General features: G+C 46.9%; 1 protein-coding gene across 1 annotated transcript in view; it reads left to right on the top strand.

The window, feature by feature from the left end:
- Positions 1 to 23,143, top strand: part of LOC140411416 (uncharacterized) — a 632,495-nt gene extending 609,352 nt beyond the window's left edge. The window contains exons 10-12 of the mRNA XM_072500524.1: positions 10,136 to 10,389; positions 22,082 to 22,143; positions 23,075 to 23,143. Of these exons, the coding sequence (XP_072356625.1) occupies positions 10,136 to 10,389; positions 22,082 to 22,143; positions 23,075 to 23,143 (385 nt within the window). The remainder of the gene's footprint in view (positions 1 to 10,135; positions 10,390 to 22,081; positions 22,144 to 23,074) is intronic.
- Positions 23,144 to 27,230: the final 4,087 nt, after the last annotated feature.

The raw sequence follows: 27,230 nt of genomic DNA, 5'->3' as shown, positions 1-27,230 counted from the left end.
AAAGTCTGCTTGGCCCGACCCAAAGTTCCAAAATCGCAGGCCCGACTCACAGGCCCGCAGACCCCGCAGCGTGGCTGCGTGCCTGCCGGTAATGCCCCCTTCTGACACGTCATCCGCCTCGTGGGGGCCGCCATCTTTAACTTCGCCCGACACGTGCGACTCATGGGGGCTGCCATCTTGGCCGCCATCTTCAACCCAGCCCACCATGTGCGACTCATGGGGGCTGCCATCTTGGCCGCCATCTTCAATGCCGCCCGACACATGCGACCCACGGGGGCCGCCATCTTGGCCGCCATCTTGGGACCACCAGCCACGCCGACTACCCGCAGCTCGGCACATTCACTCTCGACCAGTCACTGCCCAAGAACTCCATGATGACCGCCCGGGTCGATCGACACGAAACGCCCTGTCTGTTTGACTCCGGGAGCACGGAGAGCTTCATCCATCCGGACACGGTAAGGCGCTGCTCCCTCCAGATTTCACCCGTGTTTTAACAATCTCCCTTGCTTCCGGATCACATTCAGTGCAGATCCGAGGAAACTGTACCGCGAACCTCACGATACAGGGCGCCGAGAACGCCAATTTTAAACTCTATGTCCTTCCCCATCTCTGCGCTCCTCTCTTGTTAGGACTGGATTTCCAGTGCAACCTCAGAAGCCTGACCCTGAAGTTCGGCGACCCCTACCCCCTCTCACCATATGTAGCCTCGCGACCCTTAAAGTCGCCCCTCCCTCGCTCTTCGCGAACCTCACCTCCGATTGTAAACCTGTCGCTACCAGGAGCAGGCGGTACAGTGTCCAGGACAGGACTTTTATCAAGTCGGAGGTCCAGCGGCTCTTGAGGGAGGGGATCATCGAGACCAGTAATATCCCCTGGAGAGCCCAAGTGGTTGTCGTCAGGACCAGGGAAAAGAACCGGATGGTTGTAGACTACAGCCAGACCATAAATCTGTACATGCAACTCGATGAGTACCCCCTTCCCCGTATAGCACACATGGTTAATCAGATTGCACACTACCGGGTTTTCTCCACGGTAGATCTGAAGTCCGCATACCACCAGCTTCCAATCCGCCCGGAAGACCGTCACTACACGGCCTTTGAGGCAGACGGCTGCCTCTTCCACTTCCTCAGGGTTACGTTCGGCGTCACCAATGGGGTCTCGGTCTTCCAAAGAATGATGGACCGGATCGTTGACCAGCACGGGCTGTGGGCCACGTTCCTGTACTTGGATAATATCACCATCTGCGGCCATGATCACCAGGACCACGACGCTTACCTTCAGAAGTTCCTCCAAACCGCCCAATCCCTTAATCTCACCTACAACAAGAAGAAATGAGTTTTCCGCAAAACCCGACTAGCCATCCTCGGCTATGTCGTGGAAAACGGAGTCCTAGGGCCCGACCCTGACCGCATGCGCCCCCTCCTGCAACTCCTCCTTCCCCACTGCCCCAAGGCCCTGAAGAGATGCCTGGGGTTCTTCTCATATTATGCCCTGTGGGTCCCCAATTATGCGGACAAAGCCCACCCACTTATCAAAGCCACCATCTTCCCCCTGATGACTGAGGCCCGCCTGGCCTTCAGCCGCATCAAGGCAGACATTACCAAGGCCGCGATGCACGCGGTGGACATGTCCATCCCCTTCCAGGTGAAGAGCGATGTGTCAGACGTCGCCCTGGCCGCTACCCTTAACCAGGCAGGCAGGCTCTTGGCCTTCTTTTCCAGTACCCTCAACGCCTCCGAGATTCGATACTCCTCTGTCGAAAAGGAAGCTCAAGCCATTGTGGAAGCTGTGCGACATTGGAGGCACTACCTGGCTGGTAGGAAGTTCACCCTCGTCACCGACCAACGGTCGGTAGCCTTTATGTTCAACAACACACAGCGAGGCAAGATCAAGAATGATAAGATCTTGAGGTGGAGAATCAAACTCTCCACCTATAATTCCGATATCGTGTATCGTCCTTGGAAGCTCAATGAGCCCCCAGATGCCCTGTCCCGCGGCACATGCGCCAGCGCACAAGATGACCGACTTCGGGCCATCCACAATGGCCTCTGTCACCCGGGGGTCACCCGGCTTCTCCACTTCATCAAGGCCCGCAACCTGCCCTACTCCACCGAGGAAGTCAGGGCCATGACCAGGGACTGCCATGTCTGCGCGGAGTGCAAGCCGCACTTCTATCGGCCAGACAAGGCCAACGTGGTGAAGACCTCCCGCCCCTTTGAGCGCCTCAAGGTCGATTTCAAAGGGCACCTTCCCTCCACTGACCGCAACGTGTACTTTCTCAACGTCGTTGACGAGTACTCCCGTTTCCCCTTCGCCGTCCCATGGCCCGACATGACCGCAGCCACTGTCATTAAGGCCCTGCACAGCATCTTCACTCTGTTCAGTTTCCCCACTTACATCCACAGTGACCGGGACTCCTCTTTTATGAGCGATGAGCTGTGTCAGTACCTGCTCGGTAAGGGCATTGCCTCGAGCAGGACTACCAGCTACAACCCCCGGGGAAACGGACAGGTGGAGAGGTGAACGCGACGGTCTGGAAGGCCGTCATTCTGGCCCAACGGTCTAGAAGTCTCCCGGTTTCCCGCTGGCAAGAGGTCCATTCGGGTGCTCCTCTGCACAGCCACGAACGAGACCCCTCACGACCCTCTATTTGTCTTCCCCAGGATGTCCATCTCCAGGGTCTCACTTCCGTCCTGGCTGACAACACCGGGGCCTGTCCTCCTCCGAAGCACGTGAGGAGCCATAAGTCCGACCCCCTGGTCGAGAGGGTCCAGCTCCTACATGCCAACCCTCAGTATGCCTACGTGGCGCACCGTGACGGACGACAGGATACAGTCTCCCTCCGGGATCTGACACCCGCTGGTTCCCCAGCGACCATCACCAATGTGCCCCCCCCCCCCCCCACACCGCCTATCACCACCAACCAAATCCCTCATGGCGGGCTACCAGCTGCCCCCCTGGGGATCCTGAACACCGTCCCTGCCCCTACACGGCCTGTGGTGTTGGGTGCTCTGAGGTACAGACGAACCAACACAGTTGCGATTGGTACAACGCCGTTTTATTCCAACTAGTTATTTACACATCTGACTTGGTACTCAGCACGTGGTGACAACGTGAGTGTCTTGTTAATCAGGTCCTGGCCTTGTCCTGTCTCCAGATGGACTGGCCAGCAGGTGTTGTGTTTCTTGTCTTATTCTGTCTCTGCTCTTGTCTGTGATTGGCTGTCGTGTTATGTGTGCGAATTGGTCTGTTGGTCTGTCTATCATGATGTGTGTGTTGTGATGTGTGTTTGAATATCATGACATGGCCTACACCCCCCCTTCCCCCATCGCCGACACACTGCGATGACGCTCCAGACGACACGCTCCCGGAGTCAACGAGTCCAACACCCGTGCCCGCAGCGAAGCTGGAGCTGAGGCAATCACAGAGAACGATTAAGGCTCCAGACAGACTCGATATGTGAGCCCACTTCACCCCCACTGGACTTCAATTTTTAACAGGAGGTGAATGTGGTGAACGTATTGCTACTGCAAATCACTACTGTACTGTGTTGTATTATATTGATGCCCCTGTGGGCTCCGCCTGTGGCTCCGCCCCCTCAGGGGTGGTATATAAACCTGCAGCCTGTAGACGGCACTCAGTACAGAGCAGTCGCAGGCAGGCACAGATCTAGCAGATTAAAACCACTGTTCACTTCTACTAATCGTCTCGTGTGAATTGATGGTCGCATCAGTAATGTTGATCAGGAGTTATTCAGTCCAGTTGAAATTGAGGGTAGGAATTGTGTAGTACTTGATGTCAGGAAAAGTAATGGCAGGGAAATGTGGAGCGTGAAATGAGCTGGAAGTTCAGCTACCGATGATGGATGACAGGAGTGGTTTGAGTGGCGAAACACAGAGACCACTGAGTATGGTGGGCTGACAACTTGGAAGGGATTTAAAAGCAAGAAAGTCAATTCACTGGAAACATTGGCGCTTCAGAAAGACAGGTGGGATGGGAGGATTAGACCTTTCTGTAGATGGGGGCATTGGTGCTGGCATTTTTAAGACTATTCTTTAAAAAAAAACTTGAAATACATCTCTCGCAATGTAATGTTCTATTCACTCCTTGGATATTGGTGTTGGTTATTATTTCATTTGAATTAGAAATAGGCATCTGTATGAATGAGATTCCTCTTTCTCTTTAGCTGAAATTATACGTGGATTCTGGACGTTCCACTCTCAAGATCGAAAGCCCATGCAAGTGGACAGCAGGACCTTGGGGTGGATAGGTGGTTAATGTTACTGCTGGCCAATGACGAGGCTTCCACCGGGCCACTGCTCCATCACAGGACTGGCATTTAGACAGTGCTACTGATAGAGGTGGCCACGGCTGAGGCTGCAGAAAGAAGAAGATACCTCATCTTTACCTTCGTTGAAAGACCATTAGGATTTTAATTTAATGTGGAAGGCAGATTGGAGCAGTGGGTGGTTAGGGATGCCTTGGAGCCATGGGGGCCACCATTTCCAACAGGGTGGTGGTCCATATGGACCAGAGAGTGGCCAGAAAGGAAGGACACATTGCGCCACAACCCCACTGGCAGGCCACTGGCGGGCTTGTCTCCTCATACAGTGGTGGCCCATCCCAGTGCCAGTAATGTACTAGTGGTGGGGGCAGGAAGTGGCTGTTAATTGGTCCATTGATTGAATTAATTGGCTGCTTGCCTCCTGTCACTGCTTCCCATTCTGGGGATATCCCCTGGTGGTGGGATGATGTCAGGTTTCCTTCCCAACCCTTCCGCCATGATTCTTCAGCCTCCTGGCCCTTTTCCAGAGCACTGGTAAAATTCCAACCCAAGGATAAGTTCTATCTGTTAGAGTAAGGAGCCTGCCCCTCCGTTCCTGATTTTTCTTTTTCTCATTCCGAACAGTGCTTTCTTTTAATCTTGCGCAGCTTCCTGATAAGCTCATAACCAGATCTTCACACTACCCAGAACAACAGTTGCTCTGCAGGCAGCTCCCTAATGAGTTGCCGTGCCAACCAAAGGAAGCAAAATACAAAAGAAGGATTATTGTCTGGTTCTTCCCATTTGCCCACTTTGACTGTTTTCTCCTTAACAAAATGATTAACCTTTTCTGATCCAGGCAAAGTTGTAATAGAAACTTAAGCCTGGAGCGCTTGAAATACATTTCTTTAAGGTCTGATCTTTGACACATTAAATGCATTTTTTATTTTCAAAGAATAGAATCGGATGGCATCTACAGACACACTCTCAGCTGATCCATGTCATTGTTCGTGTTCTCCATAAATCTCCTCACATTCCCTTTGCTTCTTGTCACCCTGGCCCACCCCCATATCCTTTTATTCACTTCTCCCCAAGGTGTACGTCGAACCTTGCTTTAAATGCATTAAATGTTTCAAACTCTCAAATGTGAAATTTCAAACCATCTAATCTGTACACAGGTGGCTAAGCACCATTGAAATGATTCTGTAAGCTATATGTGAAGAATGAGATTTGTGCACTAATGCAGAACCTTTTGTTCCAAAACATTTCAGAGCAAATTCAATATTTCTGAAGTGTCGCCACTGTTGTGATGTCGAAAAGATGCCACCAATTTGTGCCCTGGAAGATCCCACAAACTGTGTTGAAAGAGATGTTTTTAAAAAATTTTTAAATAAATTTAGAGTACCCAATTAATTTTTTCCAATTAAGGGGCAATTTAGCGTGGCCAATCCACCTACCCTGTGCATCTTTGGGGTGAGGCCCATGCAGGCATGGGGAGAATGTGCAAACTCCACACAGACAGTGACCCGGGGCTGGGATCGAACCCGGGTCCTCAGCGCCATAGGCAGCACTGCTGACCACTGCGCCACCGAGCCGCCCTGGAAGAGATGGGTTGATAACTTTTCCAAATGTAGGGTGAGAGCTAAGTGTTGGATAGTACTCCCCTGCTCTTCTTCAAACAGTGCCAAAGGATCTTTTGCATCTATCTAAGTTGGGGCTTCGGTAAAATGACTGATCCAACAGACAGCAGCTCCACCAGTGCATGCAACTGTTTAGACTTATTGCTTTAGCTCGAGGAGTGGGACCTGAACTCGGAGACCAGAGTGCAACCCACTAAACCATGGCTAATGTTTATTGCATGTCTGGTTTCCAATTGATGAAGCTACCCTGAAATGCTATGCCCATAACTTCCTGGCTCTCCAGTGTCAGATTTGGAGGGTACCCCAAAGATGCAGTGGGGAATCCCTTTGTGAAGTTCCCAGTAAGGCAATGGTCCAAAACTGTTAACTTGCCCTGAGCAATTGCGCTATGCTGGAAAACATAAAGCAAAGCGATTTAAATCGCTAACTTTGAATTCCTCTTGTCAGTTTCACACCAATAATCAATCAGAAGGCCTTAAGAGGAATCTAATCACATCAGCGTAACTATATTAAAATGCTCAAGTCGAGCCCCACACGTGACATTCCACCACTCCCCACATTCAAGCAGAATAAATTGAGGACAGATGTGTGGAGATCGGTGGTCCTGACTCTTTCGGACAGGATTTTTGAATTAATGTCTTCCCTGTTTTGTTAATTAATACTTTATATAAATGTACTGGAGGTGAATAGACAAAGACCAAGTATTGTTGGCTTGAGGGTTTTAAGGAAATAGTACTAACCCTTATTAAATTGCGAATCTAAATCTGAATCTAGACAAAATTGAAGTGTGGTGTTCCCCCCGATTCTTCTGCTAGCTATATTCCAATTAGACATGTTGTACATGTTGGAGTGTGTTCACAACATTGGGACCATCACGCAAGGTAGAATCATTTAGGGTCTCTATAACCAACCTCATCATTGCAGCAAAGTTTAGGCGAAGTTTGAAAAGCCTTATTATATTATAATTCAATTATCTCGATGTTCCCACATTCAAGCAGAATAAATTGAGGACAGATGTGTGGGGATCGGTGGTCCTGACTCTTTCGGATAGGATTTTTGAATTAATGTCTTCCCTGATTGTCAGTCTGCCTTTCGTTGGATCCTCGGACTTCTGCGTTCTTGAACCTAATAAAAATCTTAACTTTGATAATTCATCTGGAATATATGGAGGCACAGTGGCTAGCACCGCTGCCTCACAGCGCCAGGGACCCGCGTTCGATTCGGGCCTCAGGCGACCGTCTTTTTGGAATTTCCACATTCTCTCCGTGTCTGCGTGGGTTTTCTCCAGGTGCTCTGGTTTCCTCCCACAATCCAAAGATGTGCAGGTTAAGTGGATTGGCCATGCAAAATTGCACGTGAGTGTCGAATGGTGTGTAGATTAGATTACGGGATTAAGGCACAGAGGATGGGAAAGTAGACCAGGGTAGAGTGCAGATTCAATGGGCCAAATGGCCTCCTTCTGTACTATAGCGATTCTATGATCTGTATACATAAAACTCTTTTTGTAGCTTTACTCCCAACAGTGTACCATCCGGATATTGTATCGCAGCAACTCACCGATGCTCTTTGGACAGCACCTTTTAGACCTAGAAACTCAACCATCTAGAAAGGAACACCACCACCTGGAAGTTCCCCTTCAAACCACTCACCATTCTGACTTGGAAATATATCGCCATTTCTTCACTGTGGCTAGGTCAAAACCTTAGAACTCTAACAGCACTGTGGGTGCACCGACACCACATGGACTGCAGCTGTTCAAGAAGGCAGCTCACAGTCACCTTCTTGGGGGGGCGGGGGGCAATTAGTGATGGGCCATAAATGCTGGCTTAACCACATCTCTTGAATGAGTTAAAGAAATGAATTTACAGAAAGTCATGCAGAGAACTGGCATGAAAGCAAATGGCAAAATATTCTGCATGTGCCCACCTCCGATCTCAATTTTGACCCTTTTGAAAATGCAACCCAGTGTCTCAGAAGCAACATAGGAACAGGATGAGATTATTCATTGGTTCTGTCAGACCTGATCTGCCATTCAATGAGATCATGGTTGACCTGTGACCCAACTCCAACTCCACAGTTTTGCTTCATATAACTTAACACTCCTCCGGCGGATAAAATATTCTATCAATCTCTGCTACCAAGTTACTAATTAATCTAGTATTAATTCCCATTTACAGAAGAACTTCTGCTATCCTTTGTATTTCCCAATAATACTCCTGAAATCTCCAAGTTTAGACTTTGGCCCTTGACGTCCCAATCAGATAGTGTAGAATTTTGGGGATGATGAGTAATCGGCACTCGCCATCCCAAAAGTCGGCGCCTAATGCGTAACCATCGATTCTCAAACTCCCATTGCCATTTAACGCTCACTTGAGCATTGATTGGCAGTGACTTTGGCGCACCCAATCAGATCGGCTGACAGTTCTTCAACCCGGCTAGACAGCCCTGCAATACCCTGCAATGCCCTGCCTGGGACAAAGTCCTGGGACCTAAACCCTGACGCCCGGGAGTGAGGGAAGGGGAGTCAGTCGGCAGGGTTGTGATCGTGGCGTCAGGGTTTAGGTCAGGTAGGGGAGGGGGTCCTGGAGTTCCAACTTCTGAGTGAAGCACCCCCTCCCAACCCACCCCATCTAAGATGGTGAAAAAGTTTAATTGTCCCTTTCCCATCCAACCCCCACCCGCTAGCCTCATAATTGAAGTTAGGAGGGATAACGGCCTTAAGTGGCCATTTAAGGGTCTCGATCATGATTGGGTGGATTTCACACCCGCAATCCTGCTTCCCCTAGCGTGAAATTGTGTCTGGTCTGGATATGCGGGTTCCCCTCCACCCGCCTCAGAACCCACCTCGAGGGAGAGTAAAGTTTTGCCCATGTTTCTCTCTCCTATTTGTTTTCTCAATCTTGTGAAAGCTTCAACTCAAATCACCTCTTATCCTTCTAAATTCTTACAGGAGTCTTGGACGCACTGTTTAACCGACATGCACTTCGCTCCGTACAGTTTATTTGAGATTGTTAAAATCCCTGTAGCTTATGTTTCTTTTATTTTTACAGTTTCACTTATTTCCCATTATATTTCTGCCTCCACTTCTTTTCCACCATTTAGTAGTCAGAGAAGTATCTCAAAGTGTTACTGATCCCTTCATTTTTTAAATTTCAATCTATATAGATTCAGTTACTATCTCATTAATGGTTCTTTCTTGCTTACAGCCATTATGTGACGACTTCTGATTGACAGGGCTACCCCATCCTCCTTTCTTCCTCCCCTATCATTTCCAGATACATTATAACCTGCAATATTTAACTGTCGATCATGTGCAGTCTATAACCATGGTTGTTCTTCCCATTGCATGTATTTCCTGACAAATCTGTCACTTCCTATTGCTCTATTGTGTGACTGATGATCGGTGCACTGCTGTGCAAACACTTTTAGAACACGTATTTTTTCATTACACTTGCTTTAATTATTTCGTAGCCCTTATGATCCTTGCTGCCCATGGAGTATTAATGCCACCTTAATTTCTTGCCTACTCTTTCTCCTCTTTCTTTTCTTATGTTTCTTTCCCTTACTTTTGCTGATGTATTAAAAGACAAGGAGAATAAAGAGCAGGATTTTATTCTCCTCTGTATCTAATTCCCAAATTGAGAGTCTGTACTTGGATCATTCTGTGCTTTCCCAGGCTCCAATGGCTCTTCTACATTCACTGAATGGGTTTACACAGCTGCAGAACTGCAATGTAGTAACTCACCACGGTTCCTTAGACAGCACCCTCCAAACCCTTGACCACTACCATCTAGAAGGACAAGAGCAGCAGGTACCTGGGAACCCCACCACCTGGAGGTTCCCCTCCAAGTCACTCACCAGCCTGACTTGGAAATATTTCGACGTTCCTTCACCGGCGCTGGGTCAAAATCCTGGAACTCCCTCCCTAACAGCACAGTGGATGTACCTACACCGCAAGGACTGTAGCGGTTCAAGAAGGCAACTCATTACCACCTTCTGAAAGGCAACTAGAGATGGACAATAAATGCTGGCCTAACCACTGGCGCCCACATCCTGTAAATTAATTTGAAAAAAGAAGCATCAGGGATCGGTAATTCCTACAGAGCTACATCCTACGTGACTCTGCATCTTTAGGACAGGGACCAAATTGAAGGGAAAGAACACATTGGTTAATGGTTTCACGTGTATCCATTTTTTGTTGTGTTGAAGTACATGTTTGTTTTGATCCTAGGTGCATATGCCCTCCTGGACATACCGGAGAATTTTGCGACATCAAAGTGGACCATTGCATTGGAAACGTGTGCACTGAACATGGCACCTGCCGGGATCAGGAATATAATTATACCTGCCAGTGCGTGACTGGATACGAAGGGTCCTATTGTCAGCTGGAAACCAACGAATGTGAAAGCTCACCTTGTGAAAATGGTGCTGCCTGCACAGATTTACTTGGCCGCTTCTCTTGTCAATGCGTTGCTGGATTTACAGGTAGGAATTGGAGGGGACCAGAGGGTTGTAGAGTTGCGGAAGGTTACAAAGTTAAGAAGGGGCATGGCCAAGGAGAGATTTTCAAACATGGATATGATGTTGTAGGAGCAGAAGCCACTGTAAGTCAGCAAACATATTGGTAATGGATGAACTGTGTTATTAAGGAGTTAACCAGACCTCATGAGGTACTTTGGTCATGCATTTGACAACATATAAATCAACCTTTACTCATGGAGTGTAACACTAATTCACCTTTCCCAATTTTAATCAGAAGGAAATGAGTAGTTCAAAATCACAATTAACGTGTGATGTATCATACGGTAACCACATCAGTTCAATTGATGGAATTGCATTTGCAAACTCATTACCTGGCAAGCAAGCTAACTGTGCTAATGCAGTTGGCTGTTTTTAATCCTGTGAAACACAGAGAATCACCTCTGAATTGGCAGTCTTCAGCAATCTGCTGGCAACTCCTCAGCAATCGAGGTGTTGGCTCAGTTTCAAATTCCACTGTGAGGCTGTGTGGCTTGCCCATCACATTTGGTCTCGATGCACAATATGAATCACAAATACCTTCTTCATGCAGCCCCACGTTATAAAGATTTACGTTAACTAAATCATTTTCTCGATCAATTCCAAACTGAAAAAGGCCACATCCAAAGCCCAGTACCAGAAATCACAGGTGGACAGGTACAAAAATAATAATTAAAGAGACCAATAGGTTGTTAGTCTTTATCGCAAAGGGGTTGGCAGAAAAAGGGGTGGAAGTTACCCTGCTTGCCTAAAACGCTGGTTCGATTATACCTGGAGTCTTGTGCATAGTTTTGACTACTGCACCTCCGGAAGGAGTGTAGTGCAGAATAATACCATGGCTAAAATTATGAGGATAGACTGTGTTGTATCCCCCTGTGTACGGAAGATCAATAGCTGTTTGAGCTGTTTCAAATGATTGAAAAATTTGGCAGAAACTCTTTCCTCTGGCGAGGTAGTCTAGAACAAGGCAGCATCATTTTAAAATTCAAGCTGGACTATTCAGGGAGTACTTCTTTACACGAAAGGATAATGAAAATCTAGAACTCATCTCATCCCCCCCTCCCGCAAAACAAAGTTCAAAATAAATCTGTTGAGGCTCAGGAGTAAAAGCAAAATACTGCAAAATGTTGAAGACCTGAAATAAAGGCAGAAAGTTTTGGAAAAACACAGCAGGTCTGGTAGCATCTACAGAGAGGGAGCATCGATATAGAGTCCTCTACTGTACTCCCTATACACACATGACTGTGTGACATGATTTAACTCCAACTCAACCTATAGGTTTGCGGATGATACGGGACTGTGGTGGGCCGTATCTCAAACAACAGCGAATCAGACTACAGGAGGGAGATAACTCACTCGGTTGCATGGTGTACCGAAAACAACCTCTCTCTAAATGTCGGAAAGACCAAGGAACTAATCATCGACTTCAGGAAGCGTAGCACGACTCACACTCCCGTCTGTATCAATGGCTCCGAAGTGGAGATGGTCGATAGCTTTAAGTTCCTGGGGGTCACCATCACCAACAGTCTGTCCTAGTCCACTCACATTCATGCAACTGTCAAAAAAGCCCAACAATGTCTCTACTAAAGAAGCTAAAGAAATTTGACATGCCTGCATTGATTCTCACAACCTTCTACAGATGTGCGATAGAGAGCATCCTATCTGGCTGTATCACAGCTTGGTATGGCAACTGCTCAGTCCAGGATCGCAAGAAACTGCAGTGTGGTGAACTCAGCCCAACGCATCACACAAGCTTGCCACTCCCACATTGATTTTCTTTACACCTTCCGCTGCCTCAGGAAGGCAGTCAGCATTACCAGAGACCCCTCCCACCCAGGCATTGCCTTCCAGACCCTTCCATCAGGCAGATTCTGAAGACCCGCGCATCCAGACATAGGAACAGCTTCTTCCCCACAGCTACAAGACTCCTCAACGACTCCCCCTCGGACTGTTCTGTGCTCTGTAAGAAACACTATTTGCTTTGTTTCGCCCCTTGTTCGCACTGTAACCAATCACTGTTTATCGATGTACCATTTGTCAGTGTTCTCTGTTGATTATTCTTTTGTCTACTATGTACATACTGTGTACATTCCCTCAGCTTTTCACTGTACTTTGGTACATGCGACAATAAATCAAATCAACTCAAGACCAGAGCTATCGAGGCTCATGATCAAAGACGGGCAGCTGAGTTAAGATGCAAATCAACCACGATCCAATGGAATGGTGGAGCAGCTAAGTGGCTGAATAGTTTACTCCTGTTATTGTATAAATGAACCAAAGAAAAGTAGGGAGAGAGAGAAACAAACACAATAGATGAATGAGTAAGCAACACTCTCATGGACGTGAGTGCAAGGGTGACATGGTAGCACAGTGGGTAGCACAGTTGCTTCACAGCGCCAGGATCCCAGGTTTGATTCCCGGCTTGGGTCACTGTCTGTGCGGAGTCTGCACATTCTCCCCGTGTCTGCGTGGGTTTCCTCGGGGTGCTCCGGTTTCCTCCCACAAGTCCTGAAAGACGTGCTGTTAGGTAAGTTGGACCATCTAAATTCTCACTCAGTGCATCCAAACAGGCGCTGGGGTGTGGCGACTAGGGGCTTTTCACAGTAACTTCATTGCGGCGTTAATGTAAGCCTACTTAGAACATAGAACATAGAACATTACAGCGCAGTACAGGCCCTTTGGCCCTCGATGTTGCGCCGACCTGTAAAACCACTCTAAAGCCCATCTACACTATTCCCTTATCGTCCATATGTCTATCCAATGACCATTTGAATGCCCTTAGTGTTGGCGAGTCCACTACTGTTGCAGGCAGGGCATTCCACGCCCTTACTCCTCTTTGAGTAAAGAACCTACCTCTGACATCTGTCTTATATCTATCTCCCCTCAATTTAAAGCTATGTCCCCTCGTGCTAGACATCACCATCCGAGGAAGAAGGCTCTCATTGTCCACCCTATCCAATCCTCTGATCATCTTGTATGCCTCAATTAAGTCGCCTCCGAACCTTCTTCTCTCTAAGAAAAACAACCTCAAGTCCCTCAGCCTTTCCTCATAAGATCTTCCCTCCATACCAGGCAACATTCTGGTAAATCTCCTCTGCACCCTTTCCAATGCTTCCACATCCTTCCTATAATGCCGCGACCAGAATTGCACGCAATACTCCAAATGCAGCCGCACCAGAGTTTCGTACAGCTGCAACATGACCTCATGGCTCCGAAACTCAATCCCTCTAACAATAAAAGCTAACACACCGTACGCCTTCTTAACAACCCTCTCAACCTGGATGGCAACTTTCAGGGATCTATGTACATGGACACCGAGATCTCTCTGCTCATCCACACTGCCAAGAATCTTACCATTAGCCCAGTACTCTGCCTTCCCGTTATTCCTTCCAAAATGAATCACCTCACTCTTTTCTGCATTAAACTCCATTTGCCACCTCTGAGCCCAACGCTGCAGCTTATCTATGTCAATGGACGCGGGTTAACACTGCTGCCTCGAAGTGCCGGGGACCCCCGGGTTAACACTGCTGTCTCACAGCGCCAGGGACACGGATTAACACTGCTGTCTCAGTGCCAGGGACCTGGGTTAACACTGCTGTCTCAGTGCCAGGGACCCGGGTTAACACTGCTGTCTCACAGTGCCAGACACCCGGGTTAGCACTGCTGCCTCACAGTGCCAGAGACCCGTGTTACACTGCTGTCTCACAGTGCCAGGGACCCGATTTAACACTGCTGTCTCAGTGCCAGGGACCTGGGTTAACACTGCTGTCTCACAGTGCCAGGGACCCGGGTTAACACTGCTGTCTCACAGTGCCAGGGACCCGGGTTAACACTGCTGTCTCACAGCGTCAGGGATCCGGGTTAACACTGCTGCCTCACAGTGCCAGGGACCCGGCTTAACACTGCTGTCTGACAGTGCCAGGGAACTGGGTTAACACTGCGTCCTCTGTAACTTGCAACATCCGTCCGCACTGTCCGCAACTTCACCGACTTTAGTGTCATCTGCAAATTCATTTATAAAAATGACAAACAGCAGTGGCCCCAAAACAGATCCTTGTGGTACACCACTAGTAACTAGACTCCAGTCTGAACATTTGCCATCAACCACCACAAAGAACAAAAGAACAAAGAAATGTACAGCACAGGAACAGGCCCTTCGGCCCTCCAAGCCCGTGCCGACCATACTGCCCGACTAAACTACAATCTTCTACACTTCCTGGGTCCGTATCCTTCTATTCCCATCCTATTCATATATTTGTCAAGATGCCCCTTAAATGTCCCTATCGTCCCTGCTTCCACTACCTCCTCCGGTAGTGAGTTCCAGGCACCCACTACCCTCTGCGTAAAAAACTTACCTCGTACATCTACTCTAAACTTTGCCCCTCTCACCTTAAACCTATGCCCCCTAGTAATTGACCCCTCTACCCTGGGGAAAAGCCTCTGACTATCCACTCTGTCTATGCCCCTCATAATTTTGTATACCTCTATCAGGTCACCCCTCAACCTCCTTCGTTCCAGTGAGAACAAACCGAGTTTATTCAATCGCTCCTCATAGCTTATGCCCTCCATACCAGGCAACATTCTGGTAAATCTCTTCTGCACCCTCTCTAAAGCCTCCACATCCTTCTGGTAGTGTGGCGACCAGAATTGAACACTATACTCCAAGTGTGGCCTAACTAAGGTTCTATACAGCTGCAACATGACTTGCCAATTCTTATACTCAATGCCCCGGCCAATGAAGGCAAGCATGCCGTATGCCTTCTTGACTACCTTCTCCACCTGTGTTGCCCCTTTCAGTGATCTGTGGACCTGTACTCCTAGATCTCTTTGACTTTCAATACTCTTGAGGGTTCTACCATTCACTGTATATTCCCTACCTGCATTAGCCCTTCCAAAATGCATTACCTCACATTTGTCCAGGTTAAACTCCATCTGCCATCTCTCCGCCCAAGTCTCCAGACAATCTAAATCCTGCTGTATCCTCAGACAGTCCTCATCGCTATCCGCAATTCCACCAACCTTTGTGTCGTCTGCAAACTTACTAATCAGACCAGTTACATTTTCCTCCAAATCATTTATATATACTACAAAGAGCAAAGGTCCCAGCATTGATCCCTGTGGAACACCACTGGTCACAGCCCTCCAATTAGAAAAGCATCCCTCCATTGCTACCCTCTGCCTTCTATGGCCTAGCCAGTTCTGTATCCACCTTGCCAGTTCACCCCTGATCCCGTGTGACTTCACCTTTTGTACTAGTCTACCATGAGGGACCTTGTCAAAGGCCTTACTGAAGTCCATATAGACAACATCTACTGCCCTACCTGCATCAATCATCTTAGTGACCTCCTCGAAAAACTCTATCAAGTTAGTGAGACACGACCTCCCCTTCACAAAACCGTGCTGCCTCTCACTAATACGTCCATTTGCTTCCAAATGGGAGTAGATCCTGTCTCGAAGAATTCTCTCCAGTAATTTCCCTACCACTGAAGTAAGGCTCACCGGCCTGTAGTTCCTGGGATTATCCCTGCCACCCTTCTTAAACAGAGGAACAACATTGGCTATTCTCCAGTCCTCCGGGACATCCCCTGAAGACAGCGAGGATCCAAAGATTTCTGTCAAGGCCTCAGCAATTTCCTCTCCAGCCTCCTTCAGTATTCTGGGGTAGATCCCATCAGGCCCTGAGGACTTAACTACCTTAATATTTTTTAAGACGCCCAACACCTCGTCTTTTTGGATCTCAATGTGACCCAGGCTATCTACACACCCTTCTCCAGACTCAACATCTACCAATTCCTTCTCTTTGGTGAATACTGATGCAAAGTATTCATTTAGTACCTCGCCCATTTCCTCTGGCTCCACACATAGATTCCCTTGCCTATCCTTCAGTGGGCCAACCCTTTCCCTGGCTACCCTCTTGCTTTTTATGTAAGTGTAAAAAGCCTTGGGATTTTCCTTAATCCTATTTGCCAATGACTTTTCATGACCCCTTCTAGCCCTCCTGACTCCTTGCTTAAGTTCCTTCCTACTTTCCTTATATGCCACACAGGCTTCGTCTGTTCCCAGCCTTTTAGCCCTGACAAATGCCTCCTTTTTCTTTTTGACGAGGCCTACAATATCACTCGTCATCCAAGGTTCCCGAAAATTGCCGTATTTATCTTTCTTCCTCACAGGAACATGCCTGTCCTGTATTCCTTTCAACTGACACTTGAAAGCCTCCCACATGTCAGATGTTGATTTGCCCTCAAACATCCGCCCCCAATCTATGTTCTTCAGTTCCCGCCTAATATTGTTATAATTAACCTTCCCCCAATTTAGCACATTCATCCTCGGACCACTCTTATCCTTGTCCACCAGTACTTTAAAACTTACTGAATTGTGGTCACTGTTACCGAAATGCTCCCCTACTGAAACATCTACCACCTGGCCGGGCTCATTCTCCAATACCAGGTCCAGTACCGCCTCTTCCCTAGTTGGACTGTTTACATATTGTTTTAAGAAGCCCTCCTGGATGCTCCTTACAAACTCTGCCCCGTCTAAGCCCCTGGCACTAAGTGAGTCCCAGTCAATATTGGGGAAGTTGAAGTCTCCCATCACCACAACCCTGTTGTTTTTACTCTTTTCCAAAATCTGTCTACCTATCTGCTCCTCTATCTCCCGCTGGCTGTTGGGAGGCCTGTAGTATACCCCCAACATTGTGACTGCACCCTTCTTATTCCTGATCTCTACCCATATAGCCTCACTGCCCTCTGAGGTGTCCTCTCGCTGTATAGCTGTGATACTCTCCTGAACAAGTAGCGCAACTCCGCCTCCCCTTTTACATCCCCCTCTATCCCGCCTGAAACATCTAAATTCTGGAACGTTTAGCTGCCAATCCTGCCCTTCCCTCAACCAGGTCTCTGTAATGGCAACAACATCATAGTTCCAAGTAGTAATCCAAGCTCTAAGTTCATCTGCCTTACCCGTAATGCTCCTTGCATTAAAACATATGCACTTCAGGCCACCAGACCCGCTGTGTTCAGCAACTTCTCCCCGTCTGCTCTGCCTCAGAGTCACACTGTCCACACGCTTTGTCTTCTTCCAGCTAGCCAATTTCTGATCCAAACTGTTAAATCACCCTGACTCCCATGCCTCCGTATTTTCTGCAGTAGCCTACCATGGGGAACCTTATCAAATGCTTTACTGAAATCCATATACACCACATCAACTGCTTTACCCTCATCCACCTGTTTGATCACCTTCCCAAAGAACTCAATAAGGTTTGTGAGGCACGACCTACCCTTCACAAAACTGTGTTGACTATCTCTAATCAAATTATTCCTTTCCAGATGATTACACATCCTATCTCTTATAAACCTTTCCAAAATTTTGCCCACAACAGAAGTAAGGCTCATTGGTCTATAGTTACCTGGGTTGTCTCTACTCCCCTTCTTGAACAAGGGGACAACATTTGCTATCCTCCAGTCTTCTGGCACTATTCCTGCAGACAAAGATGACTTAAAGATCAAAGCCAAAGGCTCAGCAATCTCCTCCCTAGCTTCCCAGAGAATCCTAGAATAAATCCCATCCGGCCCAGAGGACTTATCTATTTTCACACTTTCCAGAATTGCTAACACCTCCTCCTTATGAACCTCAAGCCCTTCTAGTCTAGTAGCCTGAATCTCAGTATTCTCCTCAACAACATTTATCTTTTTCCTGTGTGAATAGTGACGAAAAATATTCATTTAGCACCTCTCCTATCTCCTCGGACTCCAAGCACAACTTCCCACTACTGTCCTTGACTGGCCCTACTCTTACCCTAGTCATTCTTTTATTCCTGACATATCTATAGAAAGCTTGAGGGTTATCCTTGATCCTACCTGCCAAAGACTTGTCATGTCCCATCCTGGTTCTTCTTCGCTCTCTCTTTAGGTCCTTCCTAGCTAACTTGTAACTCTTGAGCGCCCTAACTGAACCTTCATGTCTCATTTTTACATAAGCCTCCATCTTCCTCTTGACAAGTGTTTCGACTGCTTTAGTAAACCACGATTCACTTGCTCAACCACTTCCTAGCTGCCTGACAGGTACATACTTATCAAGGACATGCAGTAGCTGTTCCTTGAACATGCTCCACATTTCCATTGTGCCCATCCCCTGCAGTATTCCTCTCCATTCGATGTATCCTAAGTCTTGCCTCATCGCATCATAATTGCCTTTCCCCCAGATATTACTCTTGCCCTGCGGTATATACCTATCCTTTTCCATCACTACAGTAAACGTAATCGAATTGTGGTCACTATCACGAAAGTGCTGACCTACTTCCAAATCTAACACCTGTCCTGGTTCATTACCCAGTACCAAATCCAATGTGGCCTCACCTCTTGTGGGCCTGTCTACATACTGTGTCAGGAAACCATCCTGCACACATTGGACAAAAACTGACCTATCTAAAGTACTCGAACTATAGCGATTCCAGTCAATATTTGGAAAGTTAAAGTCCCCCATAACAACTACCCTGTTGCTTTCGCTCCTATCCAGAATCATCATTGCAATCCTTTCCTCTACATCTCTGGAACTTTTTGGAGGTCTATAGAAAACCTCTAACAGGGTGACCTCTCCTTTCCTGTTTCTAACCTCAGCCCATACGACCTCAGTAGACGTGTCTTCATCAAACGTCCTTTCTGTCCTTGACTAACAATGCCACCCCTCCCCCTCTTTTACCACCTTCCCTGCGCTTACTGAAATATCTAAACCCCGGCACCTGCAACAACCATTCCTGTCCCTGCTCTATCCATGTCTCCGAAATGGCCACAACATCGAAGTCCCAGGTACCAACCCATGCCGCAGGTTCCTGGCATTGAAGAAGACACACTTTAAACCACCTTCCTGCCTGCCGGTACACTCCAGCAACTTTGAAACCTTACTCATGACCTCACTACTCTTAACCTCCTGTATACTGGAGCTACAATTCAGGTTCCCAAGCCCCTGCTGAACTAGTTTAAACCCTCCCGAAGAGCATTAGCAAATTTCCCCCCCCCCAGGATATTGGTACCCCTCTGTTCCAGGTGTAGACCATCCCGTTTATAGAGGTCCCACCGACCCCAGAATGAGCCCCAATTATCCAGAAATCTGAAATCCTGCACCATCCCTGTAGCCATGTTTTCAACTCCTCTCTCCCCCTATTCCTCATCTCGCTATCACGTGGCACGGGTAACAACCCAGAGATAATAACTCTGTTTGTCCTAGATCTAAGTTTCCACCCTAGCTCCCTGAATTCCTGCCTTACATCCCTATCCCTTTTCCTACATATGTGGTTGGTACCTATGTGGACCACGACTTGGGGCTGCTCCCCCTCCCCCTTAAGGATCCCGAAAACACGATCCGAGACATCACGCAACCTGGCACCTGGGAGGCAACACACCAACCGCGAGTCTCTCTCGTTCCCACAGAATCTCCTATCTATCCCCCTAACTATGGAGTCTCCAATGACTAATGTTCTACTCCTCTCCCCCCTTCCCTTCTGAGCAACAGGGACAGACTCTGTGCCAGAGACCTGTACCCCATGGGTTCCCCCTGGTAAGTCATCCCCCCAACAGTATCCAAAGCGGTATACTTGTTGCCAAGGGGAACGACCACAGGGGATCCCTGTACTGACTGCTACCTCCCAGCCCCTCTCACCGTCACCCATCTATCTTTATTCTTCGGAGTAACTACATCCCTGAAGCTTCTATCTATGACCACCTCTGCCTCTCGAATGATCCGAAGTTCATCCAGCTCCAGCTCCAGTTCCCTAACGAGGTTTCTGAGGAGCTGGGGTGCATTTCCCACAGATGAAATCAGCAGGGACACTGACGGCATCCTTCACCTCAAACATTCTGCAGGAGGAACATTGCAGTACCTTCCTTGCCATCCCCTCTAGATAAAAAAAGAAAAAAAAAGAAAGAGCTTACCTGTTATTCACTCCCCTTCTCAGCAAGCACTCACTCAGCAACCTCTGTGCCCCACACAATAACACCTGAGGGAAAAGAAAAGAAAAACTACTTACCGGTCACCAGCCAATCCCTTACCTGCAGGCCGTGACGTCACGGTTCAACTTCTTTCTACTTCTACCTGCCCTCGAGCCTTCCTCTTCATCTTTACAGCGGTTGGGTTTTTTTTGGTTAGGGGAGGGGGTAGGGAGGGAAACACTGAAGAAGTGTTTCGGGTTTAAGTGTCACTTGACAACAGATCCTCCACAAACCACCTTCAAGTTTGGGTGAGCACAACGGCGTATGCAAATTTCCCCCTCAACAGCCAATCAGCAGCTCCGCTCTACTGCCCTCTGTTGGATTGTGACAATAAAGATTATTATTATTATAAAGAGAGAGAGAGATCCACACATACAGGTCTAATTCTTGAAACAACAAATGGCCTATTCCGGTTCCTCTGTTTCTTGTGTTCCTTCTATCCTTGCCTCATTCACTAATGAGCACCATAGATTACATAGATTACATAGAACATACAGTGCAGAAGGAGGCCATTCGGCCCATCGAGTCTGCACCGACCCACATTAATCCCTCACTTCCACCTTATCCCCGCAACCCAATAACCCCTCCCAACCCTTATGGACACTATGGGTAATTTAGCATGGCCAATCCACCTAACCTGCACGTCTTTGGACTGTGGGAGGAAACCGGAGCACCCGGAGGAAACCCACGCGGACACGGGGAGAACGTGCAAACTCCGCACAGACAGTGACCCAGCGGGGAATCGAACCTGGGACCCTGGCGCTGTGAAGCCACAGTGCTAATCACTTGTGCTACCGTGCTGCACCAAGCATAACATTAATTACAGAAACCTCTTTACATTGTCGTGTAATACCCCACAAAATTAGAGGCAAGCTCAGTCTATGTACAGTCACTTTTTCTTTCATTAAATTCATTTTATTTCTTAAAAACTGCAACAAAAGCACCAATATATAAAACTTCCATCGAGAAAGGAAGTGTATTTTTCCATGAGGCTATCTGTGTTACCCATTGTGTGCTGGGATGGGAGTGGGAGTGGATTCTTTTGGCAACGATAATAAATCAATCCAATCGAAAGGGAAGTCGACGTTTGGAAGGGGGGAAGAATGGCCTCTCGGTGTCATGCAGAAAGGTAGAGAATCAACCACAGCCGAATAGCTGCCCACTCTTCAGGAAAATTGTTCCATTCGATCGGGAGGTTGAAAGTTAAGGCCAATGTGTAGAAAGACTTCGATACTTTATCGTTGCCAGCGAAATCAGGGCAGAAGACGAGCAAAAAAGTTATATTACGCACAGTTTACGGCCCTCAAACATATAAATACCGTGAGAAGCCTAACATGACCGGAGGGTCCAGATACCAAATCCTCTGATCAATCAGAGCAATTACAGTGAGGCTACTACAATCCCCGGCCTTCCATTATAGCAGTGCTATGAATTCCATTCAGCCATTAGGGATCCTGGAGAAACAGTCTCTGCTTTTGGTGCCAGGCTTTGACAAATCCGTCTCTGAGTGATATGTTATGTGACCGTTTGGTCCGCGGTATCACTAGCTTGAATATTCAGGAGTTGCTGGCAGAAACCAGACACCACAGATCCTTAGCGATGTACAATGGAGGAGTCCCAACACTTCGTAGGGTTTTGACTGAATAAATAAGGAGAAACTGTTTTATCTGTGGCAGATGGGTTAGTAACCAGAGGGCACAGATTTAAGGTGATTGACAAAAGAACCAGAGACGACACGGTGAGTTTTAATGATCTCAAATGCACTGCACGAGAGGGTTGTGGAAGCAGGTTTAATCATCACTTTCAAAAAGAAATGGAATGCTCCTGAAATAGAAAGTAATTGAAGGGCTCAAGGGAGAGAGCAGGGAGTGGGGCCAATTGGATAGTACTGATACAATGGGCTGAATGGTTTTCTTTTGTCCTGCAAAATGTAAGCTTCATTATGCTACCACAGAAATTTCAAATGTCACGGCATCATACTTGAAGAATCTGGTCCTTTTGATTATGTGATGCTTACTGCAGTGTCAGCCTATGCTATTGTACATGCACAAAAAGCATCTGCTTCTCAGTGACCATTTACCTTTCAGGCAGTGGAAACGGGAGAGGTTTAGTAGACAGTGAAAATAGCAGTTGACTCAGTGACATCCATGGTGAGAAACACACTGATTCAAGCACGATTGCTGCATTTATAATATAACTAAGAAAGATGGCGCCTCTAATAGTGCAGCACTGCACTGAAGAGTCAACATAGAACCATACAGAGAAACTAGCAGAAAGATTTGGCCCTTCTAGTCTGCTCTGACATTCATTATGATCGTGGCTGATCATCAAGTTCAATGCCCTGATCCAGCCTTCCCCCATATCCCTTGATTCCTTTAGCCCCAAGAGCTAAATCTAACTCCTTCTTGAAATTATACAACATTTTGGCCTCAACTACTTTCTGTGGTAGTGAATTCCACAGATTCGCCGCTCTCTGGGTGAAGAAATTTCTCCTCACATCAGGTCCAAAAGGTTTACCCCTTATCCTCAAACTATGACCCCTAGTTATGCTGAGTACAGTTTGACTGTTACAGTAAAAATCTTAAAACTTGAAATCTCATTGTGCGATTCCTTTAAGTTGGTCACTGTGAACTCAAATCTCTTTTTTGAAATGTTATTGGTCTCTACAGGGATCACAACATCAGTCAATTGAAACATGTAAGACTGAGGTCAAATTTGGTGACACATTCAAAGGATAAGGAGCAGAAGTAACTGAATGGAGTTAAAATACAGATAAGGCTTTGAACGGGGGGAAGGCTCAAAGGGCTGAATGGCGTCCTCCTGTTCCTGTGTGCATGAAAGAGGAGGAACAGGAATGAGTGAGAGAGAGCTGGATGAGCGAGTGAGACTCAAATGCGCATGAATGGGTGAGAAAGACTCACTCAAGCAATTACATTCTTCTAGCATGATCCTACTATGTAAAATAACAAACTGGCTTGATAAGGGGAATGTTTAAGTAGAACTATGTTAGATAAAATGCCCTGATTTATTTTTCCTGATTAAGCAAAATCCAATTGAAAACTTTGGACAGAGTCAGGGAAAGCCCGAATAAATGGCAGCATTAATCACAGTTTCAATCACATATACATCATATGACAAAGTTACTTGATGATACTGAAGCTGGACCCAACTACAAAATGACAATTATCTGCCAAGCCCATAATGAGCAGGAGGTCAGAAGAAAGAGCCTGTTGTGGGATATAATGGCATCTATTTGCGTTGGTCAGAGTTCAATTCATTTCCTCGTGCATCGATGAAGACATTTACACAATAATATTGTGGCAAGCCTTTCATAACTGGTGACAGAAATAATTCAATCCCTTTAAAGGTCTAAAAAGACAGTCCAATTAAAATAGTGGATATTCAGATATCTTTCCAATTTATAGCCTAATATGAGATATGCAATTGTTGGGTAAGCATTAAATTAAGCAGCTTCAGTAGCATACTGGTTATAAATAATACTCCAGTTGTGTTTGACTCTCCGGACACAATTTTAGGCTTTGGGCTGGGTCAGCGATGACCATGTTAAGTGCTACAGGACTGTTACATACGGTAAAGGTAAGTCTGGTGGAAATGGCCATGGGGTGGGATAAGGCAATCTGGGGGTGGGGGGCTGCTGTGTGGTGCAGATGGCGGTAGGGGCTGATTTGCAATGGGGGAGATCAGGGCTGATTTGCCATGAGAGGGGCAAAGGAATGAGTGGAAATCTTCAAAGAATTATCAAGGATTTGGAATGTCTTGTTGTATGCATCTGAAATATGCACCTTGAGAATCAACACCCTGTCATGAGAAAGTTGTAAAATGTGGTTCTGAGGAAGAATGGACCGGGTCAGCTCAGGCAAGATGAATGAAGAAGTACACACGGTGGTGGAGGAGAAAAAATCATGTAAATATTGTCTGGAAATATAGTAATATATATTTGTTTTGTGGGTACTGGAAACAATTTAAACGTGATTTGTGTTCTAATATATTCCACACATATATTGCCTCAATGTAACCACCCCCCCCCCCAACACACATACATACACTTGTCCATTTGTTGTTTGTTCTTAAAGTTGCTAATTTTTGTTGCCGTTTCCTTTACTCTAATACTCCCACTTCTCTCAGTTCCAAAGAAGGGTCCATGACTCAAAAGGCTAGCTGTGTTTCTCTCCTGGTAGGTGTGGGCAGACCTGCTGAGTTTTTCCAATGTCCTCTGTTCTTGGTGTACGTTTTCTAATGTCTTGCAGATTTCTCAAATGAATTCACAAAGCTGTGACTTCAAAGAAAAAGTATACAAAGAACAAAGAACAAAGAAATGTACAGCACAGGAACAGGCCCTTCGGCCCTCCAAGCCCGTGCCGACCATGCTGTCCGACTAAACTACAATCTTCTACACTTCCTGGGTCCGTATCCCTCTATTCCCATCCTATTCATATATTTGTCAAGATGCCCCTTAAATGTCACTATCGTCCCTGCTTCCACCACTTCCTCCGGTAGCGAGTTCCAGACACCCACTACCCTCTGTGTAAAAAACTTGCCTCTTACATCTACTCTAAACCTTGCCCCTCTCACCTTAAACCTATGCCCCCTAGTAATTGACCCCTCTACCCCAGGGAAAAGCCTCTGACTATTCACTCTGTCTATGCCCCTCATAATTTTGTAGACCTCTATCAGGTCGCCCCTCAACCTCCTTTGTTCCAGTGAGAACAAACCGAGTTTATTCAACCGCTCCTCATAGCTAATGCCCTCCATACCAGGCAACATTCTGGTAAATCTCTTCTGCACCCTCTCTAAAGCCTCCACATCCTTCTGGTAGTGTGGCGACCAGAATTAAACACTATACACGGGAGTCAAAAGTAATTTAGTTGTTGACACTGCGTTCAAGTTTTTATTGTTTGGGTCAGTATATCTGTATTTAAAGTAGAGTGAAAGACAAACAAGAACTTTAGGACCAATCTGCGCTTTCATAAAAGATTTTTTTTTTAATGGGTGCCTGTATTCCATGTGGACTTTCTGGTTTAGCAGGTATGTTTTGAAGCAGAGTTTAATCATTTTCTCTTCAAATCTTAATTCTGAATCTTCTCAAATTTTAAGAATGACAGTCCAGAATTGGAAGAGCATGGATCTTACTTTCATGTGACACATTAAACCGGGGGCCTGTCTGCCCCCTCAGGTGAATGTAAAATAGTCCAGCACACTATTTTGAGGATGACGGAGTTCTTCCTGGTGACGTGAACAATGTTTATCTTGTGTTACTTAAGAAACAGATTACCTGGTGATTGTCACAAGGCAATTAATGGGATCTTGCTGTTAAAAAATTGGTTGCTGTGTTTCTTGTATTAACCATAGTGACAACATATTAGAAGGTACTTGAGTGGCTGTTACGTGCTTTGGGACATCCTAAGGTCACCAAAGTCACAAAATGCAAGTCTTTTTTTTGCCCCAGGTTTACGCATCACCCCGTGCTCATTGACTTACCTTGGCTACCGGGTTGTGACACCTCAATTATAACATTATTGCACTTGGATTTCAAACTCCTCTGTGACCTTCTCCCTCTCTATCCCTGTAACCTCCAACAGCTCTCCAATCCTCTGTGATCTCTGCATTCCTCCAATTCAGGCCTCTTGTTGATCCTCAATTTTAATTGCTCGACCAATGACAGTCATGCCTTCACCTGCATGCTCCCTAAATGCTGTAATTCCTTCCCTAAACCTTACCATCTGTACTTCCTCCTTTCGCAAATTCCTTAAAACCAACCTCACCTGTCTTGACATCACCTGTTTGACCACGTTGCCGTGAGAGTCACCTTGGGATGTTTTACAATGTTGTGGGTGCTTATTAAGGCACACCAATGTTTTTAAAATGCTGGTGTGAATGTCACATTAATTGTGGTCCTAGTACATTGACGGCTAAATGAAATCAAACAAAGTAGCCAGCCACATCTGTAATCCACAAATCTAACAGCACAATTACAGAGACCTTGAAAGCAGAATATCGCATGATCAGCTGGGGACATTTGTTTATAACCCTGTCCTATCTACACATTTAATTATTCAGTTGTAAAAGAAACAACTAAGCCTTTCTCTGTTCTGTAAAGTTATTAATCCCAGAGGTTGAAAACCACAGAATAATGATTCAATGGGAGGGGTTAATTGATCATGGATTGGTGGCACAGTGTGATGGGAGCAAAGAGAATGGCTGAAAACAGAGGTCAGAATCCTATGAAATGCAATGTGTCTGTGCTGTTTCCCATACAGTTACAGGCTTCTGACCTTCCATTTGACTCTGATATTATGGTCCAGAGGGCTGGATTCTCCATTATTGGGAGTATGTCCCCACGCCGGCGTCAAAACGATGGACTTTCACGCCAGAAAAAATGGGGTGAAAGAACCACTCATTCCAAGCCCTGCAGGGGACTAGCAGGGATCCAGAGTAAATCTCGCAGCTTTTGCTGCAGATATGCGCTCCCGCACATCCGAGTCAGAGGCCGCGCATGCGCACGGCGGTGGCCTCCAGCGGCCGCGTCGTGCTCCATGATGAACTTGGACCGCAGAAGCAGACCCAAGAAAGAGACCCCCGAGCGGGCACGCGCCTGACCCCCAACCCCCGCACAAACATTCCCCGGCTGCCTATAAGGCCCCCCCTTGCCTCCGATCTGCCCATCCCCGACCAGGGTGGCCTGAGTCCGCAGCTGGCTTGCGAGTATCCCGATCGGGTGGAGCACATTAGTTCCACGCTGCCGGGACTTCGGCTGGTCGGGGGGCGGAGAATTGTTGAGCGGGCCTCTGGCAATGGTCCCAGGCG

The sequence above is a fragment of the Scyliorhinus torazame genome, chromosome 4 (assembly GCF_047496885.1).
Source record: "Scyliorhinus torazame isolate Kashiwa2021f chromosome 4, sScyTor2.1, whole genome shotgun sequence".
NCBI classification, from domain to species: Eukaryota; Metazoa; Chordata; class Chondrichthyes; order Carcharhiniformes; family Scyliorhinidae; genus Scyliorhinus; species Scyliorhinus torazame.
The sequence above is the reverse complement of the archived record's forward strand: the minus strand, read 5'-3'. Positions and strand labels throughout refer to the sequence as shown.